The sequence below is a fragment of the Leishmania braziliensis genome, chromosome 30 (genome assembly GCF_000002845.2).
Source record: "Leishmania braziliensis MHOM/BR/75/M2904 complete genome, chromosome 30".
Taxonomy (NCBI): domain Eukaryota; phylum Euglenozoa; class Kinetoplastea; order Trypanosomatida; family Trypanosomatidae; genus Leishmania; species Leishmania braziliensis.
The window spans coordinates 917,621-941,025 of NC_009322.2; the positions used below are offsets into that span (position 1 = coordinate 917,621).

At 57.6% G+C, this 23,405-nt stretch overlaps 9 protein-coding genes across 9 annotated transcripts; all 9 read right to left on the minus strand.

Moving 5' to 3' along the window:
- Positions 1 to 657: 657 nt before the first annotated feature.
- Positions 658 to 1,251, minus strand: LBRM_30_2530 (reticulon domain protein, 22 kDa potentially aggravating protein (paple22); the record flags this gene model as incomplete). The annotated part of the gene is made up of 1 exon (XM_001566829.1): positions 658 to 1,251. One exon carries the CDS (start codon positions 1,249 to 1,251, stop codon positions 658 to 660), a length of 594 nt encoding a protein of 197 aa, XP_001566879.1.
- Positions 1,252 to 2,409: 1,158 nt separating this feature from the next.
- Positions 2,410 to 3,882, minus strand: LBRM_30_2540 (conserved hypothetical protein; the record flags this gene model as incomplete). The annotated part of the gene is made up of 1 exon (XM_001566830.1): positions 2,410 to 3,882. One exon carries the CDS (start codon positions 3,880 to 3,882, stop codon positions 2,410 to 2,412), a length of 1,473 nt encoding a protein of 490 aa, XP_001566880.1.
- Positions 3,883 to 6,201: 2,319 nt separating this feature from the next.
- FTHS (formate--tetrahydrofolate ligase) lies at positions 6,202 to 8,070 on the minus strand (the record flags this gene model as incomplete). Its single annotated transcript, XM_001566831.1, has 1 exon — positions 6,202 to 8,070. The coding sequence occupies one exon, from the start codon at positions 8,068 to 8,070 to the stop codon at positions 6,202 to 6,204; it is 1,869 nt and encodes a 622-aa protein (XP_001566881.1).
- Positions 8,071 to 9,697: 1,627 nt separating this feature from the next.
- Positions 9,698 to 10,342, minus strand: LBRM_30_2560 (putative RNA-binding protein; the record flags this gene model as incomplete). The annotated part of the gene is made up of 1 exon (XM_001566832.2): positions 9,698 to 10,342. The coding sequence occupies one exon, from the start codon at positions 10,340 to 10,342 to the stop codon at positions 9,698 to 9,700; it is 645 nt and encodes a 214-aa protein (XP_001566882.1).
- Positions 10,343 to 12,076: 1,734 nt separating this feature from the next.
- LBRM_30_2570 (conserved hypothetical protein) lies at positions 12,077 to 14,290 on the minus strand (the record flags this gene model as incomplete). The annotated part of the gene is made up of 1 exon (XM_001566833.1): positions 12,077 to 14,290. The coding sequence occupies one exon, from the start codon at positions 14,288 to 14,290 to the stop codon at positions 12,077 to 12,079; it is 2,214 nt and encodes a 737-aa protein (XP_001566883.1).
- A 1,522-nt stretch (positions 14,291 to 15,812) lies between these two features.
- Positions 15,813 to 16,493, minus strand: LBRM_30_2580 (hypothetical protein; the record flags this gene model as incomplete). Its single annotated transcript, XM_001566834.1, has 1 exon — positions 15,813 to 16,493. The coding sequence occupies one exon, from the start codon at positions 16,491 to 16,493 to the stop codon at positions 15,813 to 15,815; it is 681 nt and encodes a 226-aa protein (XP_001566884.1).
- An 817-nt stretch (positions 16,494 to 17,310) lies between these two features.
- LBRM_30_2590 (putative replication factor C, subunit 2) lies at positions 17,311 to 18,201 on the minus strand (the record flags this gene model as incomplete). The annotated part of the gene is made up of 1 exon (XM_001566835.1): positions 17,311 to 18,201. One exon carries the CDS (start codon positions 18,199 to 18,201, stop codon positions 17,311 to 17,313), a length of 891 nt encoding a protein of 296 aa, XP_001566885.1.
- Positions 18,202 to 19,173: 972 nt separating this feature from the next.
- Positions 19,174 to 21,660, minus strand: LBRM_30_2600 (conserved hypothetical protein; the record flags this gene model as incomplete). Its single annotated transcript, XM_001566836.2, has 1 exon — positions 19,174 to 21,660. One exon carries the CDS (start codon positions 21,658 to 21,660, stop codon positions 19,174 to 19,176), a length of 2,487 nt encoding a protein of 828 aa, XP_001566886.2.
- Positions 21,661 to 23,005: 1,345 nt separating this feature from the next.
- LBRM_30_2610 (conserved hypothetical protein) lies at positions 23,006 to 23,353 on the minus strand (the record flags this gene model as incomplete). The annotated part of the gene is made up of 1 exon (XM_001566837.1): positions 23,006 to 23,353. The coding sequence occupies one exon, from the start codon at positions 23,351 to 23,353 to the stop codon at positions 23,006 to 23,008; it is 348 nt and encodes a 115-aa protein (XP_001566887.1).
- Between the last annotated feature and the right edge of the window lie 52 nt (positions 23,354 to 23,405).

Sequence of the window (23,405 nt, forward strand, 5' to 3'; positions counted from 1 at the left end):
CAATGAAGCACGAACGAAAACGATGTGAAAAAACTGAGGTGGTGACAGGGGCAAGGAAATAAGAAAGGGGGAAGCGAGGTGGGGTAGAGGAAGGAGCCCATGAAGGAGTACGACCTCCACAAGTACGCAAAATAAACGACAGAGAGCCGATTGCGGAGGGGAGACACGCTAACAAGCACAAACATAGACACACACACACACATACACGCAGAGGCAAGCACAATCAGTCAACGAACAATGAAGGAAAAAGAGCGATTTCGTATGAGCAACACACAGGAAACTAGGCGCTAGGCTCTGATTGTGGTGATCTCTCGTGCCTTGTTTTGCATGCGGGTCTGAGGGTGTCCACCCAGGTGTAATGCATGGCTAGGGGTCTATGTGTGTGTGTGTGCGCGCGCGCAACCAGAGAACGGCACCCGCCTCTGCACCTCTTCCATCGCTGCGGGACCCGCCCCTTGCATGCCCTCGCCGCGCCCACTGCGTGCGTGCAATCGCCTTGCGTCCGATTGAAAGCCCTCTGACCGTCCATTAGTACGTCTGTAGGGCCTCGCCTCCTTTTCCCCTCCCCGACTAGTCATGAAACAGCACAACAAACGTGCGCCTTGTCTAGCCGTCTCCTGTCCTCGCCAGGTACGCTAATCCCCATCCCGTGCACCTCTACTGTGCCTTGCGTTCCATATCCTGCAGCTGCTGCTCCACCGTTTGTTTCTTCGACACCGCGTGTGTCTTGATCATGCTGACGTACTTGTCAACGTAGACCTGCGCCTGCTTCATTGCGTGCTCAATTTCCTTCTGCTTCTTCTCGTACGCCACTGGGGCTGTGAAGGCAACAAGAAGGACAACCAGCAGCAGTGTCGTGTCGCTCATCCAGTTGCCCAGAAAGGCTGTCACGAAGGTACACGCAAAGAGCTTGGCAGACGTCGTGTAGTCCCGCCACGTGAGGAGACAGACCATGCAGTCCACCGCCTTGGTCACGGACGGACGCACACACTCGTAAACACGGTCCATGCTAGCGGTCACATCCTCGGGCGAGGCCACGATGGTGCGCTTCGTCAGGGCAGCGGCGGCACCAACGATGAGGGTAATGGAAACGATGCGAGACACAAACGTTGTCAGGGTGTACTCGGCGAAGACAAAGACAGCCCATATGGTGAAAAGAGAGGCAAAAATAGTGCCAGACGCGACGGGGCGGTGCCACGCCAGGACATTCATTGCCGTGAGCCCCTTGAACTCCTTCGCGATGGCCGACATGAGTTCCTGGTGTCGATTTAAAGAGAAGAAGGTGTGGGTAGAGGAGGAGGGATACAGGAAATAGGTGAAAAAAAAAAAATGGCAGGTAAAACAGTGGAGAAGGCGAGAGAAGTGATCGCGAGACAATTGGGGTACTACAGCGAGGCCAAAGTAAAATAGGTAAAGAAAAAAAGCCTGAGATCAAGGAGGCAGGGCGAGGGGTATGTAGGGGATACTTGTCAAGTAGATTCTAGTGCGTGCTCGGTATGCGAGGTGCGCGTGTGCGTGTGTGTGGGGGTGGTGGTGGGGGGGGGGGGGTGGATGTATGTCATCAAGGTCAAAGCACGGGAAGTGGAAAAAACAGCGGTGTAGCCCAGATGTATACCAGGGGAGGTGTAGGACGGAAGAAACGAGCAAGAGAAAGAGAGAGGGTGAGGAGGGGTTGTAGAGCGAGAAAGGGAGCTCAGACTGAGGCATCAAGTGGAAGAGAGGAGACTGAGAGTCAACAGAGGCGCACGTGCGTGTGTTCAGTGGCCTTACTATTCGCGGCGCTTTCCACATCAGCAGCCAAGACGGAGAAAAGAGCGGAAAGTGAACTCCAGCTCACGACTTCGAGGAAGAGTGAGCGAGCAAAAAAAAAAAAAGAGGCACTGATAGGGTACAGCAGAGAACTTCACAGGGAAGACAATGCTGGTAGGAGGGAGAGGAAGAGGTAGAGGAGATGTGGAGAGGGGGGAGAAAGAGTGAAAGAGCGCCTAAACCGCACCGGAAGAGAGAAGGGGGAGGGAAAAAGAGCGAATGGCTGCACACTTCGCTAGGGAAGAGGGAGGTCTACCAGCACACGATGAGCGGCTTCTCTCAAAAGTGTACACACAGTAGAGTGACAGAATTTAGTGGGAAGGGGGGAAGTACGCACACGAAAAAAATGAGCGGTGTTGTGGCGAACGGTCGCACTGCCCAACAGAGAGGTGACAGAGGGAAACGACGGCTGAGGTGCACAGATACAGTGGCGAGCACAGCGGCATGGAAAAAAGAATCGCTGAAAGGGAATCTGCGCCACACTAACGAACAAAAATGCATGCACAACAGCAAAGAAGACAGAAGTCGCGAAAAGAGCGAGGACACCCACACACGCGTGTAGAGGATTGACTTGCACGGCGTGTAAGTGTGAGTACGCAGCTAGGATTGACTATGGGCCAGCGTGCTGGTCTTTTCGTAGTAAGGCACCATCCCCCTGTGAGACTGTAGGTAAGTCGCAATGGTCAATTCGGGCACAGCGTCGCGTGCTGCAACCCAGCGACGGTAAAAGACGTCCCGCGGCATTTCGACGGCGCCAAAGTGCCGCTCGTACTGTTGCATGTACTCTACGCAGAACCCCCAGTACCAAAGGGTGTACCCACACTGTTGCAACGCCTCGCCGATAAGTTTGGTCAAGAAGGTGCCGAGGCTCTCCTTGGACCGCCGCAGCGTATACATGGTGTAGTCGTGGTAGGCACGCCCCACCGCTATGCCACAGCAGCCCGCCATTACTTCACCCGTTGCCTTCTCCACCAGTTCAATGCACAGAAGTCGCACGCTGTGTGGCTTGTCCGACTCGGCAGCCTGCGAGGCGGCGGCGTCTGTGCTGGACGCCATGCTCCTGGTGCTGCACTGACCCATAAGACTGATGAAAACGTCGTTAAGCCACGTGCTTCTCTTGTTGTGTCCGTGATAGGAGTACGCCCGCTGCAGGCATTCCATGACACCAGCAGGGTTATCGTGGACAACTACCGCGTACGCGCCGGAACGGATGACGCGCCGAACCTTGCTCTGGCAACGCCAAGGATACAATGGCACCGTGGCCTCGCGGTGTGTTGCAGGCTCTGAAGTCCCCGTGTCGTGCTGGTGGGTCGACGAGGTGACCGGCGCGGTGGGTGATTCCGGTGCGAGGTCCAGCGTGTAGCGTGTGTTGCCGTTGGCGAGTAAGAAAAACATCGCCGTGTGCTGTGGTCCTAATCTCAGGGACTCCGGCAGTGAGAAAAGTCCGTTGTACCACATCTCCAGCATGAACGGGAGAGCTGTGGTGGCTTCCAGGGGGTTCGGCGGTAGATAAAACATGAACCTCTCCGCGCCCTGTGCAAGGATGCAGCGCGTGAATTCGGGATGGAAGAGAAGAGAACCGTGGTCCAGTACATGCAGCACTACCGCGCGCAAGTCCAGTGGCGCGCACCAGTCCTCCGTTTGCACCTTCAGCTCCACTGTCGTGGTGCTCACGCTTTCGCTCCCCTCCGTCGACCAGCTCAGCGTCGCCGTGTACACCGAGGACGGATGCAGGCACCACACAGTGGCGATGTGCTCCACTCTGCGCATCACGTCCGGACTTGCCAAGGGGTGCACCATCGACTTTGTGAAGGTCCTTTCAAGGACAGCACGAGAAGTCACTACGGAGGCCACTGGCAGTTGCGCCAGCACAAGTGCGTTCTGCTCCCCAGTCCCTTTCCTGTCGCCACCCCCACCGGCGACGAGCGCGGAAGTCAGACCTTTCACCTCGAACGGGTGTGACGCAACAAACGAGGCCCAATTCAGCCCACAGCCTAGAAGCACAGGAATCAGTGTCGTGTTTGGCGGCGCAATCCCGTCATTTGCGACTCCTGCTGGTGTCCGCGGGAGCATCTCGTTCAAGCGACGTCTAAGCTGAGGACGTCGCTGCTTTTTGGGGGAAGAGGAGTCGCGCCTTCGCGCCGGACACAGCTCCGTATGTGCGTATCGGCGTCTCCTAAGCGGATGGGTCGTCGCTCGAGAGCCGTGCGAACCCTATCGACCTCCGGTCTCTCCTTTCACAGAGGAAAGGAGAAGGCAGTCACGATCCTTGGCAAGCAGCTGACGCTATCTATTTCGGCTTTGCAAGAACACGTGACCCCCCCTTCCCGTTTACGTGTCCAGTTCGCTGCGGTAACACTGCCCCCGGTGCATGAACGCGAGACTTGTGGTGGGCAATCTTGACACGCACGCGCACAAGCCGATATCTCACACCACAAGGCAACGAATGGTTCGTGGGGACGGAGCTTTTAGAGCGTCCGTGTAGTGGCTGCTTTCTCGACAAGTGGCGTGAGCAACGCCGCTAGTGTGGTTGGTGTCCACACGTACCGGCTTTCCGTTCAACTTTGCTCGAAAAAGAGAACGCGCACCGTGCACTACTGCGGCATTACTGCGATGCACCGTCTCCCTCCAATGCCTCGTCTAGAAGCGCAAGGAAGCGCAAAAAAGCGGTGTCTTGAGTTCAACAAAGACGCCGCTAGAGAGAGAGCGCGCGCACGAAAACTCTAACGATAAAGAACGAGGGAGAGAGGAGTCGAGAGGTAAAAATGCATCCCCCTACGCGTGACGATGAACAGAGAGGTGAACCAGGAAGGATCAACAGAGTGGTGGACTGCTAGCCATTTCTGTGCAGTCTTCAGTAATCTACTCACCACACCCTCTAGGCAACTCGGGCAATCGTTGGCCTATACGTGTACGCTGCCTTTGATCAGCGCGCAATTTGATGTTGTGGGAGTAGGGGGGGGGAGAGGGAGTGCTTGCGTTGTTCCACACAGAGGGGACTCCAACTCGTTACCGCTTGACGTCGTCGGTGACATGTACAGTTTCCTTCCCGTGTGCATCGGCTGTTACATCGGTGACCGAAAAAAGCCGCCCACCTCCGCTCTCCTACCCTTCATGCCCGTGCGTCAGTTCATGTGAGGAGGGAGGAGGGAAGTTCACGTAAATTTAGGCATGAAAACACGGCAGCATGTCTTGGAGAGAAGAGACCGAATATAAAGAATGCGCTACCATGTGTGCACGTACGGGCGGCGTCGATACCGATCGAAGACTGATGATTCTCCGCCGCCCTTCCTCCCTACCCTCTTCTTCGCCAAAGTACATGCGTACACGCTCGAAGACGCAGAAAAAAAAAAGCACCCCCATCCACTGTGGTGCATGTGTGCAGACTAGTGAACATCGGTGCTTTGTGGTCAACGTCTCGTCAACCAAGGCGCCCACACCCACCCACGTCGCTAAAATCTGAGGAGTGCTTTGACAACCGAAAGAAAAAGAGGTGGTGCAAGGGCCACGCGTGCGCCCACGCGGGCACCATCAAAAGAGCACACCATATGATGAAGATGGGAGAGAGGGGCCGCACACGATAGAGTGGAGGCAGTAGGGAAGAAAAGTGGTGGGCACCACCGCTACACTGAGTGGCGACAGAAAGAGAAGGGGAAAAGAAAAGAGCGACGTCCACAGCAACGGGGAGCGAGCGAGAAAGAGGGGAAGCCCAGAAAACTGTCGAATACGATGGTACTGAGCATGACACAACCAAGCCCGAAACATGACAGAGAAGGAATGTGTATACACGCATACACACGGATTCAGAGAGAAGCAAGCACATGCAGATGTATTCGATAAGAACAAGAGAGTGATCAGAAACGCGCCAAAGAGCTAAACGGGCAAGGGGGGGGAGGTGGTCGACTACGAGGAGGTTCCCTGGGAACAAGAGAAATGGGAGAAGCCTCGATACCGTGCGATAAGGGGAGAGGGAGAGAGGGGGGGGAGGGGGCAGAACATGCAAGAGACAACAGAGAAAAACAGCAGAGGGGGTGCCAGTGACAGCGTACGAGAGAAAAACGAAGATGAAAGGGCGAAAAAGTGAAGAATCACTCCGACAAACGTAGAGAAGGGGGGGGGAGTGCATGTGTTACGCCCGTGTGATGGCGGAGGAAAGCCGTTACCGTCAATCAACCCCTCATCTGCACAAGGCAAACAAAAAAAGACAGTGCCCCATTTGTCCTCCCTCACTCTCCCTGTGCACCTCCGTCTATCGGTCTTGGTGCTTAGGGCAGGCTGCTCGTTCTCAAGCACTGGCGCAGTGCATCGCATTCAGCACACGACTGATGGGCGCACCCATTACTGAAACTTAAACACCTACCTGTGCGATGCCGACAAAAACCCACTCCCTTGCTACGAAAGGCCCACAATCTTGCCCGTCTCACAGTCGATGTCAATGTTGTAGTATGCCGGTCGCGTTGGGAGACCAGGCATTGTGGAGATGTCGCCCAATAGAGGGAACACAAACCTCGCACCGCAGTTGACGCAGACGTCGCGAATGGGGACCGTGAAGCCGGTCGGCGCCCCGCGCAGCTCGGGATTGTGCGAGAAGCTGTACTGCGTCTTCGCCATGCATACGGGAAAGTCGCCGTAGCCCATCCTCTCGAAGTCTGCTAGCTTCTCCTCTGTGTTGTTGAGGTACTCCACACCGGCGGCGCCGTAGATCTCGCGGCACACCGTCTCGATCTTCTCCTTGAGCGACGCGCTGTTTGGGTAGAGCAGCTGAAAGTTCGACGGCGTCGTCTCCGTGACGTGGATGAGCGCCTGGGCAAGCTCGACAGCCCCGGCGCCGCCTTTGCACCAGTGGTTAGTGACTACAACGGCCGCCGCACCGCCTTCCTGCATCGCCAGTTCCTTCACCAGCTCCAGCTCCGCCGCCGTGTCGGTGCTAAACTGGTTCAGCGCCACCACCACCGGCACCCCGAACTTGCGAATGTTCTGAATGTGTCGAAGGAGGTTGCTCATGCCGGTACGCAAGGCCTCCGCGTTCTCCTGGGCAGCATTCTTTGGATCCACTCCGCCGTGGAACTTCAGTGCGCGCACCGTCGCCACGAGCACCGCCGCATCCGGCTTCAGCCCGCTCGTGCGGCACTTGATGTTGAAAAACTTCTCACAGCCCATATCGGCCCCGAAACCGGCCTCCGTCAATACAAATCCGTTCACACCGGCCAGCTTGAGGGCGATGCGGTCGGCAACGACGCTGCTGTTTCCGTGTGCGATGTTGCCAAAGGGGCCCGCATGCACCAGCACAGGGGTCCCCTCCAGCGTCTGCATCAGTGTCGGTTCAATCGCATCCTTCATCAGTACCGCCATGGCGCCAGCACAGCCCACATCCTCAGCCGTCACCGGTGCTCCTGCCTTGCTTTTGGCCACCTGGATCGCGCCCAGGCGCTGACGCATGTCAGCCAAATCGTCCGCCAGTGCCAGGATTGCCATCACCTCGGACGCGACCGAAATGTCGAAGCCCGTGCGCCGGGTGATGCTCTTTTCTGCCTTGCCCAGCCCAATCTCAATTTCGCGCAGGAAGCGGTCATTGACGTCGGTGACCCGGCGCCACGAAATAGTATCGGGGTTGACGTCTAGTCGCGCAAAGGAGACGCGCTCCTCCTGCGTCAGCGCCTTGGGGTCCGTCTTGTGTATGCCGAGCTTATGAAGCCGCTTCTGCATAATTGGCGTGAATTCGTTCAGCTCGGCCGTGAGACGTCGGTAAAGCGCGGCGTCGTCCTGTGTCCGCTCGTGGAAGATGCGGGTGTCGAGTGCGGCGGCAAGGAGGTTGTTCGCTGCGGTGATAGCGTGTATGTCCCCTGTGCCGTGCAGGTTGAAGTCTTCCATCGGAATCACTTGGCTATAGCCGCCCCCCGCGGCACCACCCTTGATGCCGAAGGTCGGTCCTTGAGACGGTTGGCGGATGCATGCAAAACAGGGTCGGTGTAGATGTGCACCGAGCGCCTGGGCGAGGCCGATCGTGGTGGTGCTCTTTCCTTCCCCCAACGGGGTGGGGTTCATGCCCGCCACCACGACGTATTTGCCATTTGGACTGCTCTCCAAACGCCTCAAGACGCTCAACTTCACCTTGGCGCGAGTGCTGCCGTACGGATTCAGCTCCGAGAGAAGGATGCTGGCGGACTCGGCGATGCGCGTGATCGGCTGGGCATCGACACTCTGAGCAATGTCGATGTCCGCTGGCACTGGCCACAAGCAGTCTAGTTTCCGAGTCGCCATGAAACGCATACGAGAACAGTAAAGACGCTTAATGTAAGAAGAGGTGGGAGTGTGTAAGTCAAAACATAGCAAGAGAATGCTAAAAGAAAAAAAGAGAGGTGGCGGAGACAGACACTACTCACTCGGTCTCTGCTGTTGCCCTAAGAGGCGAAAAGCTTACTCTAAGCTTTGTTCGAGTGCAGGCGGGGGAGTGAGGGGGATGGGGGAGGGAGGGTATCGCGCTACTCCGTTGTGGATCCGTTGATGTGTATGTGTCTATGTGTGTGTGTGTGGGGGGGGGGGGATTTCTTCCGTTTTGTTTCTCGTGAAGTACGCCTGAAAGCGACCAAAATGGAGGAGAGAAGAAAACAAAGAACAGACGAAAAGAGAAAACGAACACAAAATGGGGGAAGGGGGCGACAATCCCGATTATGCGCTGCCTGCGTGGAGGTAACCGCGTGACGCAAAGAAGAGGGGCCCAGCGTGCAGCACGAGATGGGGAACCGTGATGGCGCCATTAATATTGATGCGCCCACACAGGATACCGCGAGTAGAGCGGGGGCATCAGGTACAAACCAGAGGAAAGAAGGGAAGGAGGAGGAACCAAGAAATCGGCGTAAGAGAGGGGGAGACAGCTAAATGAGCCATCAGCGTGTCGGAAGGAGCGCCTATACGATGAGCTTTTTTGCGTACCAACGCTAAAAGGCGGCACAACACACGCAAAGGTGCTACGACAGGGGGGGTCGTCACTGCAGCCTGCGGGGGTAGGAGGAGCCGTCACTAGAGTGTGACGCGATGACGCGTTCTGCAGCATTTAGGTCAGTTACACTACCGCAGCACATTTGCTGCAGACACTAAAACACACGTTCCGCTGCGACTTACAATTCTTCCGCTTCTTCTACTTTCGGTTGCCCCCCCCCCCTCCTCCCCCTAGTCCCGCTGACCACACAGCGCTTCCGGGGCGACAAGAGCAGCTTGGAGGGGAAAGTGTGAGAATGAAAGAGAAGAAAGGCGCGGAAGGGGGTATGCAAGAAAGATGCATGCACTGTACCAACTCTGGAAGCGTGTGTGCGTGTGTGTGTCCGTATAGGTCACTCACGCTCAGTATATATTTTCTTTCGTTGGTTGGTTTTTTTGTGCTACAATTGGCGTCTTTGCATTCTTTTTTTTTTTCCTGGTCCCCTTTTACGCGGGCCTCCGCTGCCAGGTGTGTGTAAGTGGCACGTATGCATGTATGGGTGGGGGGAGGGAAGGATGCAGCAGCTCATCACGTAGAGGGTGGTTCGTTGGTGTTGTGCGTTTGCTTCCTTCTTTCCCTATGGTGAGCCTCCACTGGCCTGTGCGTGCACGGAGCAGGCGTATGTACTTCTCAGCACTACGAGGAAAGAGGGGAGACGCTGAAGGATCAGGAGAGTGGCAATATGTTCTCTTCTCATCCTTCTGGCGAAGCCCTGCACAACAGTCCCACTAAACGGAGAAGGAGGGGGGGGGGTGCATGCGCGAGAGCGACAACAAAGTCACTGAAAGACTAAGACGTCTTTGGTGAACGTGTGTACTGGTGAGCACGGCCAAGATCACCTACACGCATGCACACCAGCACGCAAGCAGTGAGGCGGGCCCGTGCTTCTTAGCACGCAAGAAACAGGACCTAATAGCCTCCGCGACCACGACCGCGACCGCGGCCACGGCTCATGCTGTACGGGTTGAAGCCCTGGGTCATCATTCCAGCCATCATGGCCAGGGCAGCCATCTGCTGCTGCATCGGGTTGCCCGCACCTCTACCACGCGGAATGTACGCACCGCCACGCGGCAGGCCACGTTGGAATGCAGGAATGTTGTCCCGCTTCATTGCTACCCTCAGCGGCTTTCCGTGTAGAGACTGCCCATCCTTGAGGACAGCCGCCTGTGCCTGGGCTTCGGTTTCAAACTCCACGTAGGCTGTGCCCTTTGGGTTTCCCTGGCGGTCCTTCAGCACCGTCACGCGCGTAATGGCGCCGCAGGAGGCGAAAAAGACGCGCAGATCTGCATCCGTGGTCCTCAAGTCAAGGTCACCAACAAAGATGGAGGTGTTCGTCCTGGCCTGTCCGCTGCTTCCTCCCGCGGCAGCAGCCGTCTTGCGCGTGCCCTCGTCCTTGGCGGCCGACTCCTGCAGCGCCTTGAGCTGCATGTCCTCCTGCAGGCTGTCCACCTGCCGCTTCATCTCCTCTAGCTCCGCCTCAGCGTCCATGTCAAAATTGAACTGGTCCTCCGCAGAGATCATCTCGCCCCGGTGGTCGTCTTGGTCGCTAGACATGATTATCGATTCACACTACAGATGGCCCTACTGCTGCTGCCTGCAGCTGTACCGTTGAACAGCGGCACACACACGAGCACACACGCAAAAAAAAAAGAGGCACACTCGCGTGCTACGACAGTGGATGCAGGGGGTGGGTGAGTGGGGGAAGGGAAACAAAGGAAAAGGTCGGGGTTCAAGACAGGGAAGGGTGAGACAAGTGCACTTTACACGGAGGAGGACGACGGACGAGGGAGGAAGGAGAGAATCTCCTGGTATAAGAAGTGTAGGTGCGTAGGTGTTCATGTGAGAGGCGCGAGAGAATAGCGCATGGAGAGCGGTATTGGAACGATCCAGTAGGAGAAGGGCGGGAGGGGGGGGGGGGGTACCAGCGGCAAAGAGAAACAGGACGTGGGTGGGTGGGGGTTGGGGGGATCGAGTGGAAGTGAAGGTGGGAGGAGGAGGAGAGGAGAGGCGGGGCAGTCATACGGCTTCATATCGTTTTTTTTTCTGCGAACTTCGCTCTGGAGACAAAGGAGCAAGAGGGGACAAGCACAGAGCACACACAAGTAGGACATTCGACACACAAGGTGGGCACAACCGTACCCCTCTTCTCGTTCTTGCATGTGCGCGCGCTGCTTGAATGTCTTCAGTGGAAGTCTGTGGCAGGGACCGTTTCCCCTTTCCAGCCGCGAAGTGACTCTATGCACCTCGTCGCATGAGCGTGTGTTAATCTGCGTTGCATCACTTCAGGAAACAATAATAAACATGTCGGACGCAGGGAAAAGTACTTCCGCGCCTTGGGTTGGGATGCGGCTCGGTGGAGTCGAGCTGTCACCCTCAGTAGATGCAGCAGAACGTACAGGGGCAAAGAACTACGAGAAACCGGAAAAGAGAGAGCCGGGCTGCTGGGATCACGCAGCACACGGATGGGGAAGAGATGCCAATGAAGCCGAAGACGAGAAAGAGAGCGCGCGCGAGAGAGCGTAAGCGAGGGAGGGCTATAAGACATGTAGCAGCGAGCAGAGAACGAGAATGTGCCTCTGTCCAAGGGCTGTTTGCGTTGGTGCGTGTTAGGAGCTGGAAGAGGAGGGAAGGCGTCCCAGCTGTACGTGCATTCCACCCATTACAGAATGTGATGTGCGGAATGCACGTAGATACACGCACACGCACATATGTATATACATGTGTGTGTATACACGTCTACAGGCAAAAGTGCCAAGAACAACAAAACAAAAAAAAATTCCAACCAAGTTGTGCCTAAGAGTGCAACTGGGGTACAATCGAGACAACAAAAGGAGGCGAAAAAAGAGAACAGAAAAGAGAGTGGAGCAGAGATGCCAACCATGACACGGGGGCCGCGAGGAAGGACGATGGCAACGACGACAGTCAAACACCCGCATCGCTCTTCGGTGCAGCAACAGCGCAGGAAAGAAAAGAAAGACACAGTGACGTCAGGATTCGTGCGAAACGGTACCGTCTGCTCGCCCACACAAATGCCCCTGTGCAATTTTCTCGCTCGTTCGGCCCTCTCTCGCTCGCTCTCTCTCCTTCTTTGGCCGCCGCAGCTGAACATACACCCGAATTGTGGAGCCGCGAAGTCGAGAGCGGAGTGTTGAAGGGTATCCAATGCGGCGCGCATATGCGTTGCAGTAGAAAAACGAGAAACCTAGTGGAGAGTGAGGAAGACAGGAGGGGAAAGAGGCGCAGAAAGGCAAAAAGCCAGAGTAACCAAGGAGAAACACTTTTTTTTTGCTATGGCGTCCTGTACATCGACTGAAGCTGAGTGATGAGGTGGTCATCCATGATGCGCCGCTCCCAGTACTCCTCCTCGACAAATCGCCCCATCTTTTTTTGCTCCTGCGGGCGAGGCTGATGCGGCACGACGACCGCAGAGCGCTCTAAAACCAACCCAGTCTGACGACTGCTGTCGCCGTATGTCGCTCCGGCGCCCATGCTTGACGCTGCGCACACCCTCTCTCTGCCCCGCCCATTTTTTTTCTTGCTCGCCGTGCGACTGCCTGCCTTGCCTGGAGCCTTGGTCGCATCCGCGAGGCGGTTGTTTCGCGACACTGCCTGGTGCTCACTCTTACCGTGCAACACCGTAGCTGGCTTCCCAACCGCTGCAGCATGCCTGGCCGCCTCGCTTGCGTCGCTGTTGGGAGAGCACACCGCCTCTGTGTGACACCATACCATGTCCTCCTTCATTAAGACGGGTACCGAGAGCTGCGGCAGCGGGGGAAGCGGTCGCGTGTACTGCTGTTGACCATACTCGTGCGCGTAGTCGCTCTTCAGTCGTTGTGGTGGAACGTCGCTCGCCGGAATAAGCGCTGCGTCGTGGAGTCGCTGCTGGTAGTCGACGAGGAATATTTCCTCATACAAGCGTAGCGGACGAGTGTGCCGCGGTAGCTGGCCCTGCACCTGTTGCTCGGCTACGCGCAGTAGCTGCAACCGCGCTGGGTTGGCCTTCGAGGGCGACACACCCGGCAGGACGCGTGCGTGCGTGGTGATCAGCTTCTGCTGGATCGGCAGTCGTTCAAAAACTTCGTAGTCCTGCAGGCGCGCGCGAAGCGCCGGCCCGTACTGCAGGAAGTCGCGGAAAGTCAAGGACGACTTGCCTCCGCAGTTTTCCCACAAAAAGTCCGCCCCCTCTCGAAGTGACACGCCGCACGGCGTGAAGATCAACAGCAGCTCATGCAAATCTTCCACACTCATGGAGTCTTTGTTCTTGGCGAGGACACGAAAGAGACGTCGGTACTCCTGCAAGGCGGTACTCTCTCGCACACCACGGCGAACCTCACAATGCATGCCTGCAAAGTCAGCGCGCTGAAACATCTCGCGGAGATGAAATCCGAACGAGTGGCGGTCCAGGTGACTGACCAGGTCCTTCATGGTGTCCTCCGATGGATGCGTCGCCTGGAGTGATGCCTCCGTCGGCACTACAACCATTGCCGTCGTAGAGCCCGTCATGCTCGACACGATTGGCGCATGAGTGGAGGCTGGCATCGACCGCGACGTGAAGGTGAGGGCTGGCACGCTGGAGGTTGTTCCGCGCGGTGTCGTCCTGGAGCTGCCACTAAGCAGCTCATACTTTTTCTTCGATCCGACAGGCAAGTGCACTAGCTTCTCACACTGCACAGCGCCCGTGGGGCTTACTGGTGTTGTACCCCACATCGGCCCCGTCGACCGCTCGGGTGTGCAGCGGTGTACTACCAGGTGGGCTGGCGGCGAGCGCGGCGACGAGGAAGAGGCCGTCTGGCTCAGAGTATAGCCTCTGACGTACGCGTTGGAGATAGGCCCCAACAGCACACGAGATCTATCGTTCTCCCTCTCCGTCAAGCGCGACGCAGCCTCTGCAATGCTGTTCGACACTGCTGGCCCCTGCGTCGGGTCCGAGGAACAGCACGGTGCCACTGGAATACCAGGAGAACCCCCTTCGACAGCCGAAATGCGCTCCGATGACGTAGTTGCGCCAGTGAAGGGCTTCACCAGCGCCGCCATGCCGCCGCGGTCGGAGGAGGAAAGCTCCTCGGCAGACATGTGGGTGACTCGCTCTGCCGCCTTCCCGCGGGCTTCCTCAGCCTCTGCGTAGACCGGAGGCACCTGCTCCTCGGCAGGCAGCGGCTGGGGTGGAAAGACCAAAAGTGCCTCCGTGGTCATGGTAGTCCTCACTGCGGACTCTGAAGTAGCCACAGGCGCCATCCCTTCCGTACCTAAGATGCTCGCCGCCGGCGCCTCGTCTGAAGAGCCGCTGCCGCTCGTGGAGGCATTCTCTACGCCGCTGCCCTTGAGTTCACTGGCTGGTGCATGGCTGCTGACGGACAGGTAGGAGAGTACCTCAGTCTTTGACGTGTTGAGGTTGGCGTTGTGTTCTTCCTGCGGGTAGCCGGGCAGCCGCTGCGGCTGCCCCTTTGGCTTGTCCGTGACGTGGCACACGTAGGATTCAGCGCATGGAGACAAAGAACACATGAAAGGCAAGTCGTCTGGTGTGTCTCGAAGGGGTATTTATATACATGTGGATATGCACGGGTGTCTCTGGAAGGGTGTGTATGAGGCCCCTTTCTTTGCAATCTCCGCGGACGATCCCGCCTCCCACGCGAGGCGGGTATGGGAGCAGAGAGAGGGGAATGCAAACGAGGAGCAGGCGGAGAACATGACACACCAGCAGAGATGGAATGACCGCAAGTGACTTTACAAGAACGTCATTGACAAGAAGGGCCTCACGTACGCAGCTATGGCTTCATCAGCTGTGCGCGGAAGCCTCCCACACAAGGGCGAAAGGTTGCAGATCCAATTTTGTTTTCCCCGCACGCTAATGAGATCATAGAACATGAGCTCAAGTCCCCACTACTACCCCTCAGCCTGCTTCACGGGCCCATTGCGTCCTGCAAATCAACCATAAAGATGCGCTCCAGCAATGCGCCGACTCAGTGATAGAAACACGGTGGCTGCTTCAAACGCTGCCCACCCACCCCGCGCCTCGCCCGTCGCCTCACACTCGCTCCCATCACGCCGGTCGCCGCCTGGTGCATCTCTTAGGACCGCGTAGGATCTCCGCCAACCGCTGTGAAAGCTAGCTGAGAGACGGTCGCGTCACAGTGACACTCTGTCCATCCTATTGATGGTGCAAACGTGTCTACTGGTTGCAGGTCGCTCCCAAGACACCACCAGCCAGAACACGATGACTGACATCAGCAGCAATGCATCGCTCTGACCTCCCCACGTTGCAGACGTTTGACCTTGTCACCCCCCCCCCACGAAGTGATTCAGCATTGGCAAGGATAGGTGGAGAAGGAAGGCTGCGTGGCTTCCCAGCACAGCGTGCGAAGCGGACGCTGAGATACTACCCGGCGATGCCCCCCTTCTTCAGGGGACTCGAGCGCAGCACGGAAACGAAAAAGAGAAGAGGAGAGCCCCGCTGGAGAGCAAACAGCGTAGTTCTAAGAAGTGAAGGGCACGAGACACGAGGAAGAACACGAGTTTTCAAGGAAAGGGAAGATGTAGCAACCTCGTGCAACTACTTACCTCCATTCACTTGGAAAGAACGCCTGCAGCAGCGTGGGTTCGTTGCCGTGTGGGCTTTTTAACTGGGGAACAACACGGAGGCGGTCACACTCACCCAGCAAAAAGATCAGAAGCTCTCGGCGATGCAGAGCCACGTCATGTTACTTACATGTGTGTGCCTGTGCTCGTGAAGCACTGTAACTTGTGATTGCGGCCCACTGAGTTCTCGTCAAATGGAGATGCACCTCGTCTTTATTTCCGTGCCTGGGCCACTCTGTGCTTGTGTGTGTGTGTGTGCGTACGCTGGAGTCCTGCTTGCTGTTAGGCGGTCGCTTCCTTGTCGACTGCTCTCGATTCTCGGCAGCAATGGTGCGCGCGCCTCTTCGTGCGAGCAGGCAGCCAACTCACAGCACGGTGGCACAGCCCCTTAAACGCAAGAAAACAACTTTCCTCTCCGCGCAAGGAGGAGGGAAACACGTGAGCCACGCTAGTCCATTTTGACGTGGGTGGACGACAAGCTCGGTGGCAGCGGCGCGCTCATGCGACGCGGCGCAAACGACCACACGAGAGCAATGCCGATGGCACCGCCGAGCAGCAAGATGAGCTGCCTCCAGATGGTCATACCAGGCAGTGGGGGCGGAACGGCCCTGCTCTCCATGCGGAGAAAGACCGAGACGAAGAGCTCCATGTCAGTAACGGAGCGGATGTGCTGCTCAGGGTATGGATACATACGCCGCGCACTTAGAATTATGAGCTTCGCCGACGACTTCTCAACACTAAACCGCGCACACAAAGCAGGGCTCTCGTCGCAGAGAACGTAGGCTGGTAGTACCTGATACATGCTCAACACCTCAGTCGAGAGCCGCACAAACGAGTCAAAGCTGGTGATCTCGTTCACCACCTGCTGGGAATAACGGTCTGTTGTGGCAGCATCGCTGCTTGGCACAAAGAGGATCAGCCAGTTGCCGCTGGTCATGCCACCAGAAGCCTGGGTGTCATGTTCAAAGTTCTCCTCAGTGAGATGCTTCGCGGGGCAATCCACCTTCAGTTTGTACGGCGCGGCACCGATTAGCTCGGCCTGTGCGTCGGTCGTGGGGAGCACAAAAAGAGCGCAGAGCGTCACCAACGCTAACGCTGCCAGAAAGCAAAGGCCCCTTGAAGAGTGCATTCTCCCCTTGTAGGAGGAGGAGGGGGGGGGAGGTGTTTAGGTGCGCAACACCGAGGGTGGTGGCGCTAGGGAGAGGAATTGCTCCAATAGCCACTTGGAATGCTGCCGCTACTGTGTGTGCGTGGGTGGCTTTATGTGGTTTGCCATGCGCCTCCGTGGCCCGCAACACACACACACACACACACACACACACACACACACACAAAAGTGTCAAGTGCGTGGCGCACGTGCAGAGAGACCCGAGAGTGAAAAGGCGGGAAACAGAAGAGGGAGCGCTGGAGAAAAAGAGAGAGATCGCACACGAGTGTTTGTGGGGAACGTGACGAAGACCACCATGGCACCCCGATAGCGTCCCTGCAGGGGAATACAGACGCCGGGCCCTCGCGTATCAAAGCGAGACGCGCCCTTGAAGAGCAGTTCTACGGTAGGTGAATACGCCGCCTTCTCCTCCTTCTCCTTTAGAAAAGGGAAAACTTCCCAGCCTTCTTTTACACCCTCCGCACAACGTCCAGACACGCACACTCGCTTTCCTTCGCGCCTGCACGCCGACAGGGACGACGATACACGGAGATCGAGAAAGGGAGAAATGTTCCTCCATTGGGCTCATGCCGTTACGCTGCGTCCTGAGTGAATTGCCTATGACACCATCAAGCGCAGCTCATTGGCTAAGACTGTCAGCGATGCCACACTCGCAGTTGAACACCTAGAGAAGCGCACCCGCACGTGTGTGTGTTTTCTCCTTTTTTTTCTTAGGAGAGAGGTAGGGGGGAGGGGAGGGAACTTCTCCCTGTGACTGCATTTCATATTGGGACTCACTCTATGAGAAGCATACAACGCTTCCAATGTCGAGCAGCTGCAGGTAGTCATCTCCGCCATCAGCAAGGCGCCGCTCTGTCTGGCACAGCTTTAGCATAATCTTTCCGCGTTGGGCTGAGTTTAGCGGACACTCAGCGCTCAAAAGGTAGCTCTGCAGTTGAAGTAGTACCTGCGCGGCGGCGAAGCCCTCCGCCACAAGCCGACGCGATGCCTGGATCACCTCCTCTAAGCGATGAGAGAACAGTGCGCTGATGTATCGTTGCATCACGTCGGCCGGCACGCTGCCCGACACGGAGATGAAGTCCTCCTTCGTCAAGTCATTCCCGTTCGCCTTTTGTGCGGACTGGAGGTGCATGATGGCGAGACGGAGATCACCGCCACTCACGGTATCTAAAGCTTGGAGAGAGGCCGGCGAGAGGGTGATGCCTTCAGCTTGGGCCACGTACTCGATGCGATGATAAAGGGCACTCTTTACAAGCGGCTTAAAGCGATACTTGGCGCATCGGCTCGCGATAGGATCAATGATGCGGCTCACATAGTTGCACAGGATGCAGAAGCGGGTCACATCGCTAAAGTCCTCCATCATGCGCCGCAGCGCGCCCTGAGCATCAGGGAGCAGCGCATCGGCCTCGTCGAGAATAATAAGCTTGAAAGGGGGCACCGGGTAGACTTTGCCGTCCGACTGGGTGACACTGCTACCATTGCTTGAGACGGCACCCTGAGCAAAGATCTTCACCTTCTCCCGAACCACGTTAATACCGCGGTCGTCAGATGCGTTCAGCTCACGCACCCGACTGCGGATATAGTCAGGGCCAAAGAGCTCATGCGCCACTGCGAGGATCGACGTCGTCTTGCCCGTGCCTGGTGGGCCGTGAAAGAGAAAGTGAGGCATGTTAGCTCCTTTCTTCAAGCATGCCCGAAGAGCACTGACGGCCTCCTCCTGCGCCTCCACCTCTGCCAACGTGCGTGGCCGATACTTCTCCACCCAGGGCGCGGCAGCGCCAGCGGTGTCGGATGCATCCTCCGTCTTAGTCTTCTTCTGCGCAGGCTGTGACGGCGAGCTCATGAGCTAGGGTGTGCAGGTGGGTTAGGTGTAGCGGATGTGTTGGGTGGAGAGGAATGAATATCGCTGTGCGTGCGGAGAAGACGGCTGCGTAGACGTATCGAAGTCTTCGCGTCGTCCTGGCCCCCTCTCCACCCTTTCGCTTGTCTCCGTTGAGAGCGTGTTAGCACTGTAATGTACCCTTCAGCTTTAACGAATCAGTAGGGAAAAGGAAAAAAGAGAAACAGACCGCGCGATGCCATGGGAGAAGAGCGAATGTACAGGAGTGAGAGGAGACAAAGAATGAGGACACGCGCGTGGGTGCGCGCACACACCCGCAGCCATTCCCTTGTCGGTTTGAGAGGTGACGAGTACCGCCTCTCAGCTGTGAAGCTGTCGGCGCGGTGTGCATTCGCCTGGTGTACACAAGTGGGTGAGAGCCGAAGGGGAAAGGCAGAATAAAAAGAGGGAGCGGGACTAATCACACTCGCAACCGTCTACGCGCCACAGCGACACACGAGTGTCTCACCTCCACGCACAGAGCGCTGCCTGCGGAATCCGTCCATGCCAGCAAACTGTCAGTCCTCACTCGATCCACAAGCAAAGGAACCCAGTCGACGGCAAACTTTCACAGACACAATACTGTACATGATCATAGACAGCGCCCACAGGGTGCAGCACTAGCCGGCGCCACAGCAGACAGGCTTGCATTGGCATTCACGAGGCGTAACAGCAGCGCTGAGGCGGGCTCAACTGGACTTAACCACTTCCCATCCCCTGGTGCTCACCAGACATTGCCACGAACGCGTCTGCTCCCCATCTTCACGACTCCAGAGCCCCCTTGTTCTCTTCGATTTTGCGGCGCAGTGATTGACTGATGCGCACCGCGTCGGGCCCCGCAGCCGTGACACCGTTGAAGGAACTCGAGGGGGCGCGATCCCGGCAGACAAACTCACTGCCGTGACCGACGTGGGTTCGCAATGAGAGCGGCACGAGTCGGTCGGAGCTAGGCACGGATACACCATGAGGCGGTGGCAGCACACCCTCCTCCATTGCGACTGCACGACCAACACAGGGTGTCCGGCGCAGAGTAGATGTAAGCCTTGGAAAGAGAGCGTGATGCTCCCTACTCGAGCCGGCATTGGCGTTGGTAAAGTGCCCCGTTCCTTCCCCGTGCCCACCAAAGCCGGTCTCGCGCGGTAGTGCATGCGCCGCGGAGGTATGTCTAGACGTAACACCACGGTGGAACGACTCCTCGGCCGCGGCGCACCTTGCCGCTCTCTTAGGGCTTGCGCCAGGGCTGCCGAGAAATGCGTGGGCGTCGTAGCTGTTTCTGTGCTGCATGTTTGCCTGTTGAAATGAACCTTTGTGTGCACGAGCCAATCCACCAGAAGAAATGGACATCGGGCTGAGGCCGCCGCTTGGCAAAGCACGTCGAGCCACTGAGCAGCGCGCAGGGTCCTGCACCTCCACCACCTCACGCCCATGAGGCCCCGCGTGGCCTGTCGGGTACTGGCATGCAGGGAGCCGAGCGACACTACGATGCCCCGCAGCGGTAGCGCCGGTGCCTTCGGTACACCGCGCCGAAACTCCACTTCCCGCAGCCGTCCCCGCATCGGTGGCACCCGACGTGCGTTGACGGCCACGACCTCCGCAGGGCGTCGCCGCCACATCGCGTTGGGGAAGTGCGCTTCTGCCGGCCACAGCGCCCGTTCGGCCGCCACGGCCTCGCATGCTGCCGGGCAGGCTACATTGCGATCCTGCAGAGAACGTGGAGCGAACTGAGGAAACAAACGTGCTCACCTCGAAGAGGAGCCCTTCCAGCTCTTGAGGGCCGCCACGAACGGCTGGCTCAACGTGAGACAGCTCCTGCTGCACGAGGAGCTCGATGCGTTCATCAGCAATGTGAAGTACCCCGTCACACCCCTCAGAAAACCCGGCGGGGGCCAACACGCGTAGTACAGAGCAGAGCGCGCGTGCCATCTTGCGGCTCGGCGAGTCGCCGTTTGAGACGTACTTCAGGGCGATGGGGCCTAGAAGGTGCACTAGCTCCCGCACCCGCTCGGGGCGCAGCTGATGAGCTGCCACAGCGCACAATGCGAGGTAGCCCAGGCACTTCCGCCGCAGCTCCGTCTGCGCGCCGCCGGAAAGGGCCGTCAAGAGAGTCCTCACCACGCTTGGGTGTCCGTGGCTTTGAATGGCGACGGTGCGTAAGGCCGCGTCTGTTGCTGAGGAGATTGCAGCGATCGTGACATAAATGCCCTTCGCCAAGCTTGACACCCAGAGCGAGAGCGCGCCACTGAAGGTGGACGCACTACTGCTGCACGTGCAGCGGTGAACGTCCTCGATGAACGCCGGCTCCGGCGAGAGGCGCTGCATGAGCATGATGATGATGTCGCACCCCACACGACACAGCGCCGACCGCTTTTCAGCAGCCAAGAGCGCGAGGGTCGATGCCAGCGCACCCGTGATGTCCTCGGTGCGCGCGGCGAAGTACTCTGGTGGGAGTGTCGCTACCCAGTCAAGGAGCACCTGAGACGCCTTGAGGCGCTTAGTCGCGCCTCCGCTTACGGAGGACACCTCACTTGCGGCGGCGCACTGCTTCTTCAGCTCTGGTAGAAAGGAAGACAGCGGACTTGGCAGCGCCGTTGGTTCTCTCTCCACCGGGTTGCCGTCGTCGCCCAGCGTGGGCAGCAGCAGGGTCGAGAACGTCGCGGAGAAGGTGTCTTGAAAGGTGCCCGATAAGGCAGTCATTGACGATTCCCCGTCGCCCAACAATGAGGCCAGCGAGCTCGGGTCCTCGGCCATGTAGAGCGCGTACAACTTATCTGGGTTGTGGTGCGCGCGATGATCAATGTAACTGAGGTACTCGACCGCCTCGCACACGCTCTTCTCAGCCGTCTTGAGATCGTTGCCATCCTCGACCTTTACGCGGAGCGTGTTGCGCAGGTCACGGCTGAGCCCAACGTACACCATAAGCTCCGAATTCTGAAGCTCTTTGCACAGTTTCTGGGCGAGCTCAATCGCGTTGGAGCGCGTCAACACCTTGGCCTGGTGCATAGGGACCAAGCCGTCTTGATGTTGTCGGTCGAAATTCACGGTGCCGCCGACGCTGATGAACATGAAGGACTGGAAGACAGTCTCAGGCTCCACGTTGAAACGCCCCGCCAGGGTGCGCAACGACTCAAAGTAATGCTTATAGTTGCGCATAATGTCCTTGAGCTGTACGAGGTCCTGCGGGCTCTTCGGGGGCTGCCGCACGGAAGTGTGCAACTCCATCTGACGCGTGAGAAGCGTGTCGATGTCCATCTTGGGTGCAGGACGGAGTCATGCGGGGAGGAAGGATGAAGAAAAACGTGATCGGGGGAGAGCGAGAGGGGAACCGTTGCGTTGCTGCTGTGCTTGAGACGTGTTGGGGATATGTGGAGCGCCAGTCATAGCAGCAGCTGTCGTAAAAGTACAGAGTCAGTGCAGCGTGCACAAGGCACCCTGGAAAGGCGTACCAGGGAATGAGATGATGCGTGCACCCTCCTCAAGTACCATAACTACTACCACCAGCACCACCGAAGTGAAGCGAGACACGCCGACAAACAGAGAGAAGACTACGCAACGAGGGCACAGCGCAGTACACGGCGGAGGGAAGATAAGAATGGAGACGCAGGGAAAAGAGCAAGGGTGCCCCTCTCTCTTTCCCCTCAATCGCCTTATCGCAACAATAAATGCGTTCTCGGCACAGCAGGCACTTTTGGTTGCGAAAACAAAGGGAAAACGGGAAGAGGTGAGGATCGGCACGCAGACTGTAGCGGGCACTTTTTGAATGCCTGGCCTGACGGGTGTTCTTGTGAAGTGTATGACTGCGTCGAGTCTTCGGTTAGAGGTCTATGTGAGTAGAGAGAGGGAGAGAGAGAGAGGGGGGTTGGGGCGCAGGCAGGAGGAGATCAGCCTAGAGAGAGGCGCGTGATACAGTCTACTTTTTGAAGGAGAAAAAGTCGAAAGAAGGAGGGGAGCAGCAACAAGTCGTAAGGACGCCGGAGAGAGAGCAGCAACAGCAGCAGCAGCAGCAGTGAAGTGCTGAGAAGAAGAATGAGCGATTTCGACGATGACCTCCGTCACGTAAAATGGCATGCGAACTGCAGCCGAGGCGAAAAGGTAAGGGGTAAGGTGACAGCGGCGGCATCTGGCCTACGCGCCTCCAGGGCACGCAAGCGATCCTCGTCCGACAAACAAAGGCAACAAGTCGACACACCTGCGACTGACTGGCTTTGCTGCTGATGCCGGCGTCGCTGCAGTCATTTTTTGGCTTTCGTTTCCAGCACGCACTAGTCCAGTGCCACTGGCAGCAGGAGTCCTATTCTCTCAACGAGAAGAGGTACAGCGGCGGTGCCCGCTTCGTCTTTTTCTTCGTCGATGTAAGTGCGATACAGACGCCGCCACCACACAATGCAGCTCCGCGGAGAGCCGTTGGTTCGCCGGCGTCTTCCCCCCGGAGCCCGACTCACAGAAAGAGTACGAAGAACGGTAAGAGTAGGCCACACGCGTACGCTCAGACGAGTGATTGCGACCTTCATTGCAGTGCCTGAATGCGAGGTACCTCAGAAATGTGTGGTACGACTCTCTCGAGAGGGAGGGAGGGGATGGGGGTGGGGGGTGCACCCTAGCGAACGCCGTTGTAGTACCCACCGCCGCTGCGGGTGTGTGACGCCACAAACAGCGCAGAGGCCCAGGCATCACCGCCGTACGTCATGAGCAACGACTCCTCCTCGTCCTCCATCGGGTCAAAGAACCCGGTCACTTCTAGTGGCCCGCATAACAGGGGAGCAGCGTGCATTGGCGCACCTCCTCTGTCGTCGCCGTTTAGCACCCGAAGCGGCTTCAAATACGTCAGCTGCACAACGTCCCCCGGCACAGAGGAGGGAAAGTCGCACAGCTGCGGAAACACACGCCCCGCCATCTGAGCACGGCGAAATGCCTCCGTCATCACCTCATCCCAGGGGCACTGCATCCTGCGGTGAGAGGGGTGTGTCAAGGCGCTACACCAGAAGCCGAGTGAAGCA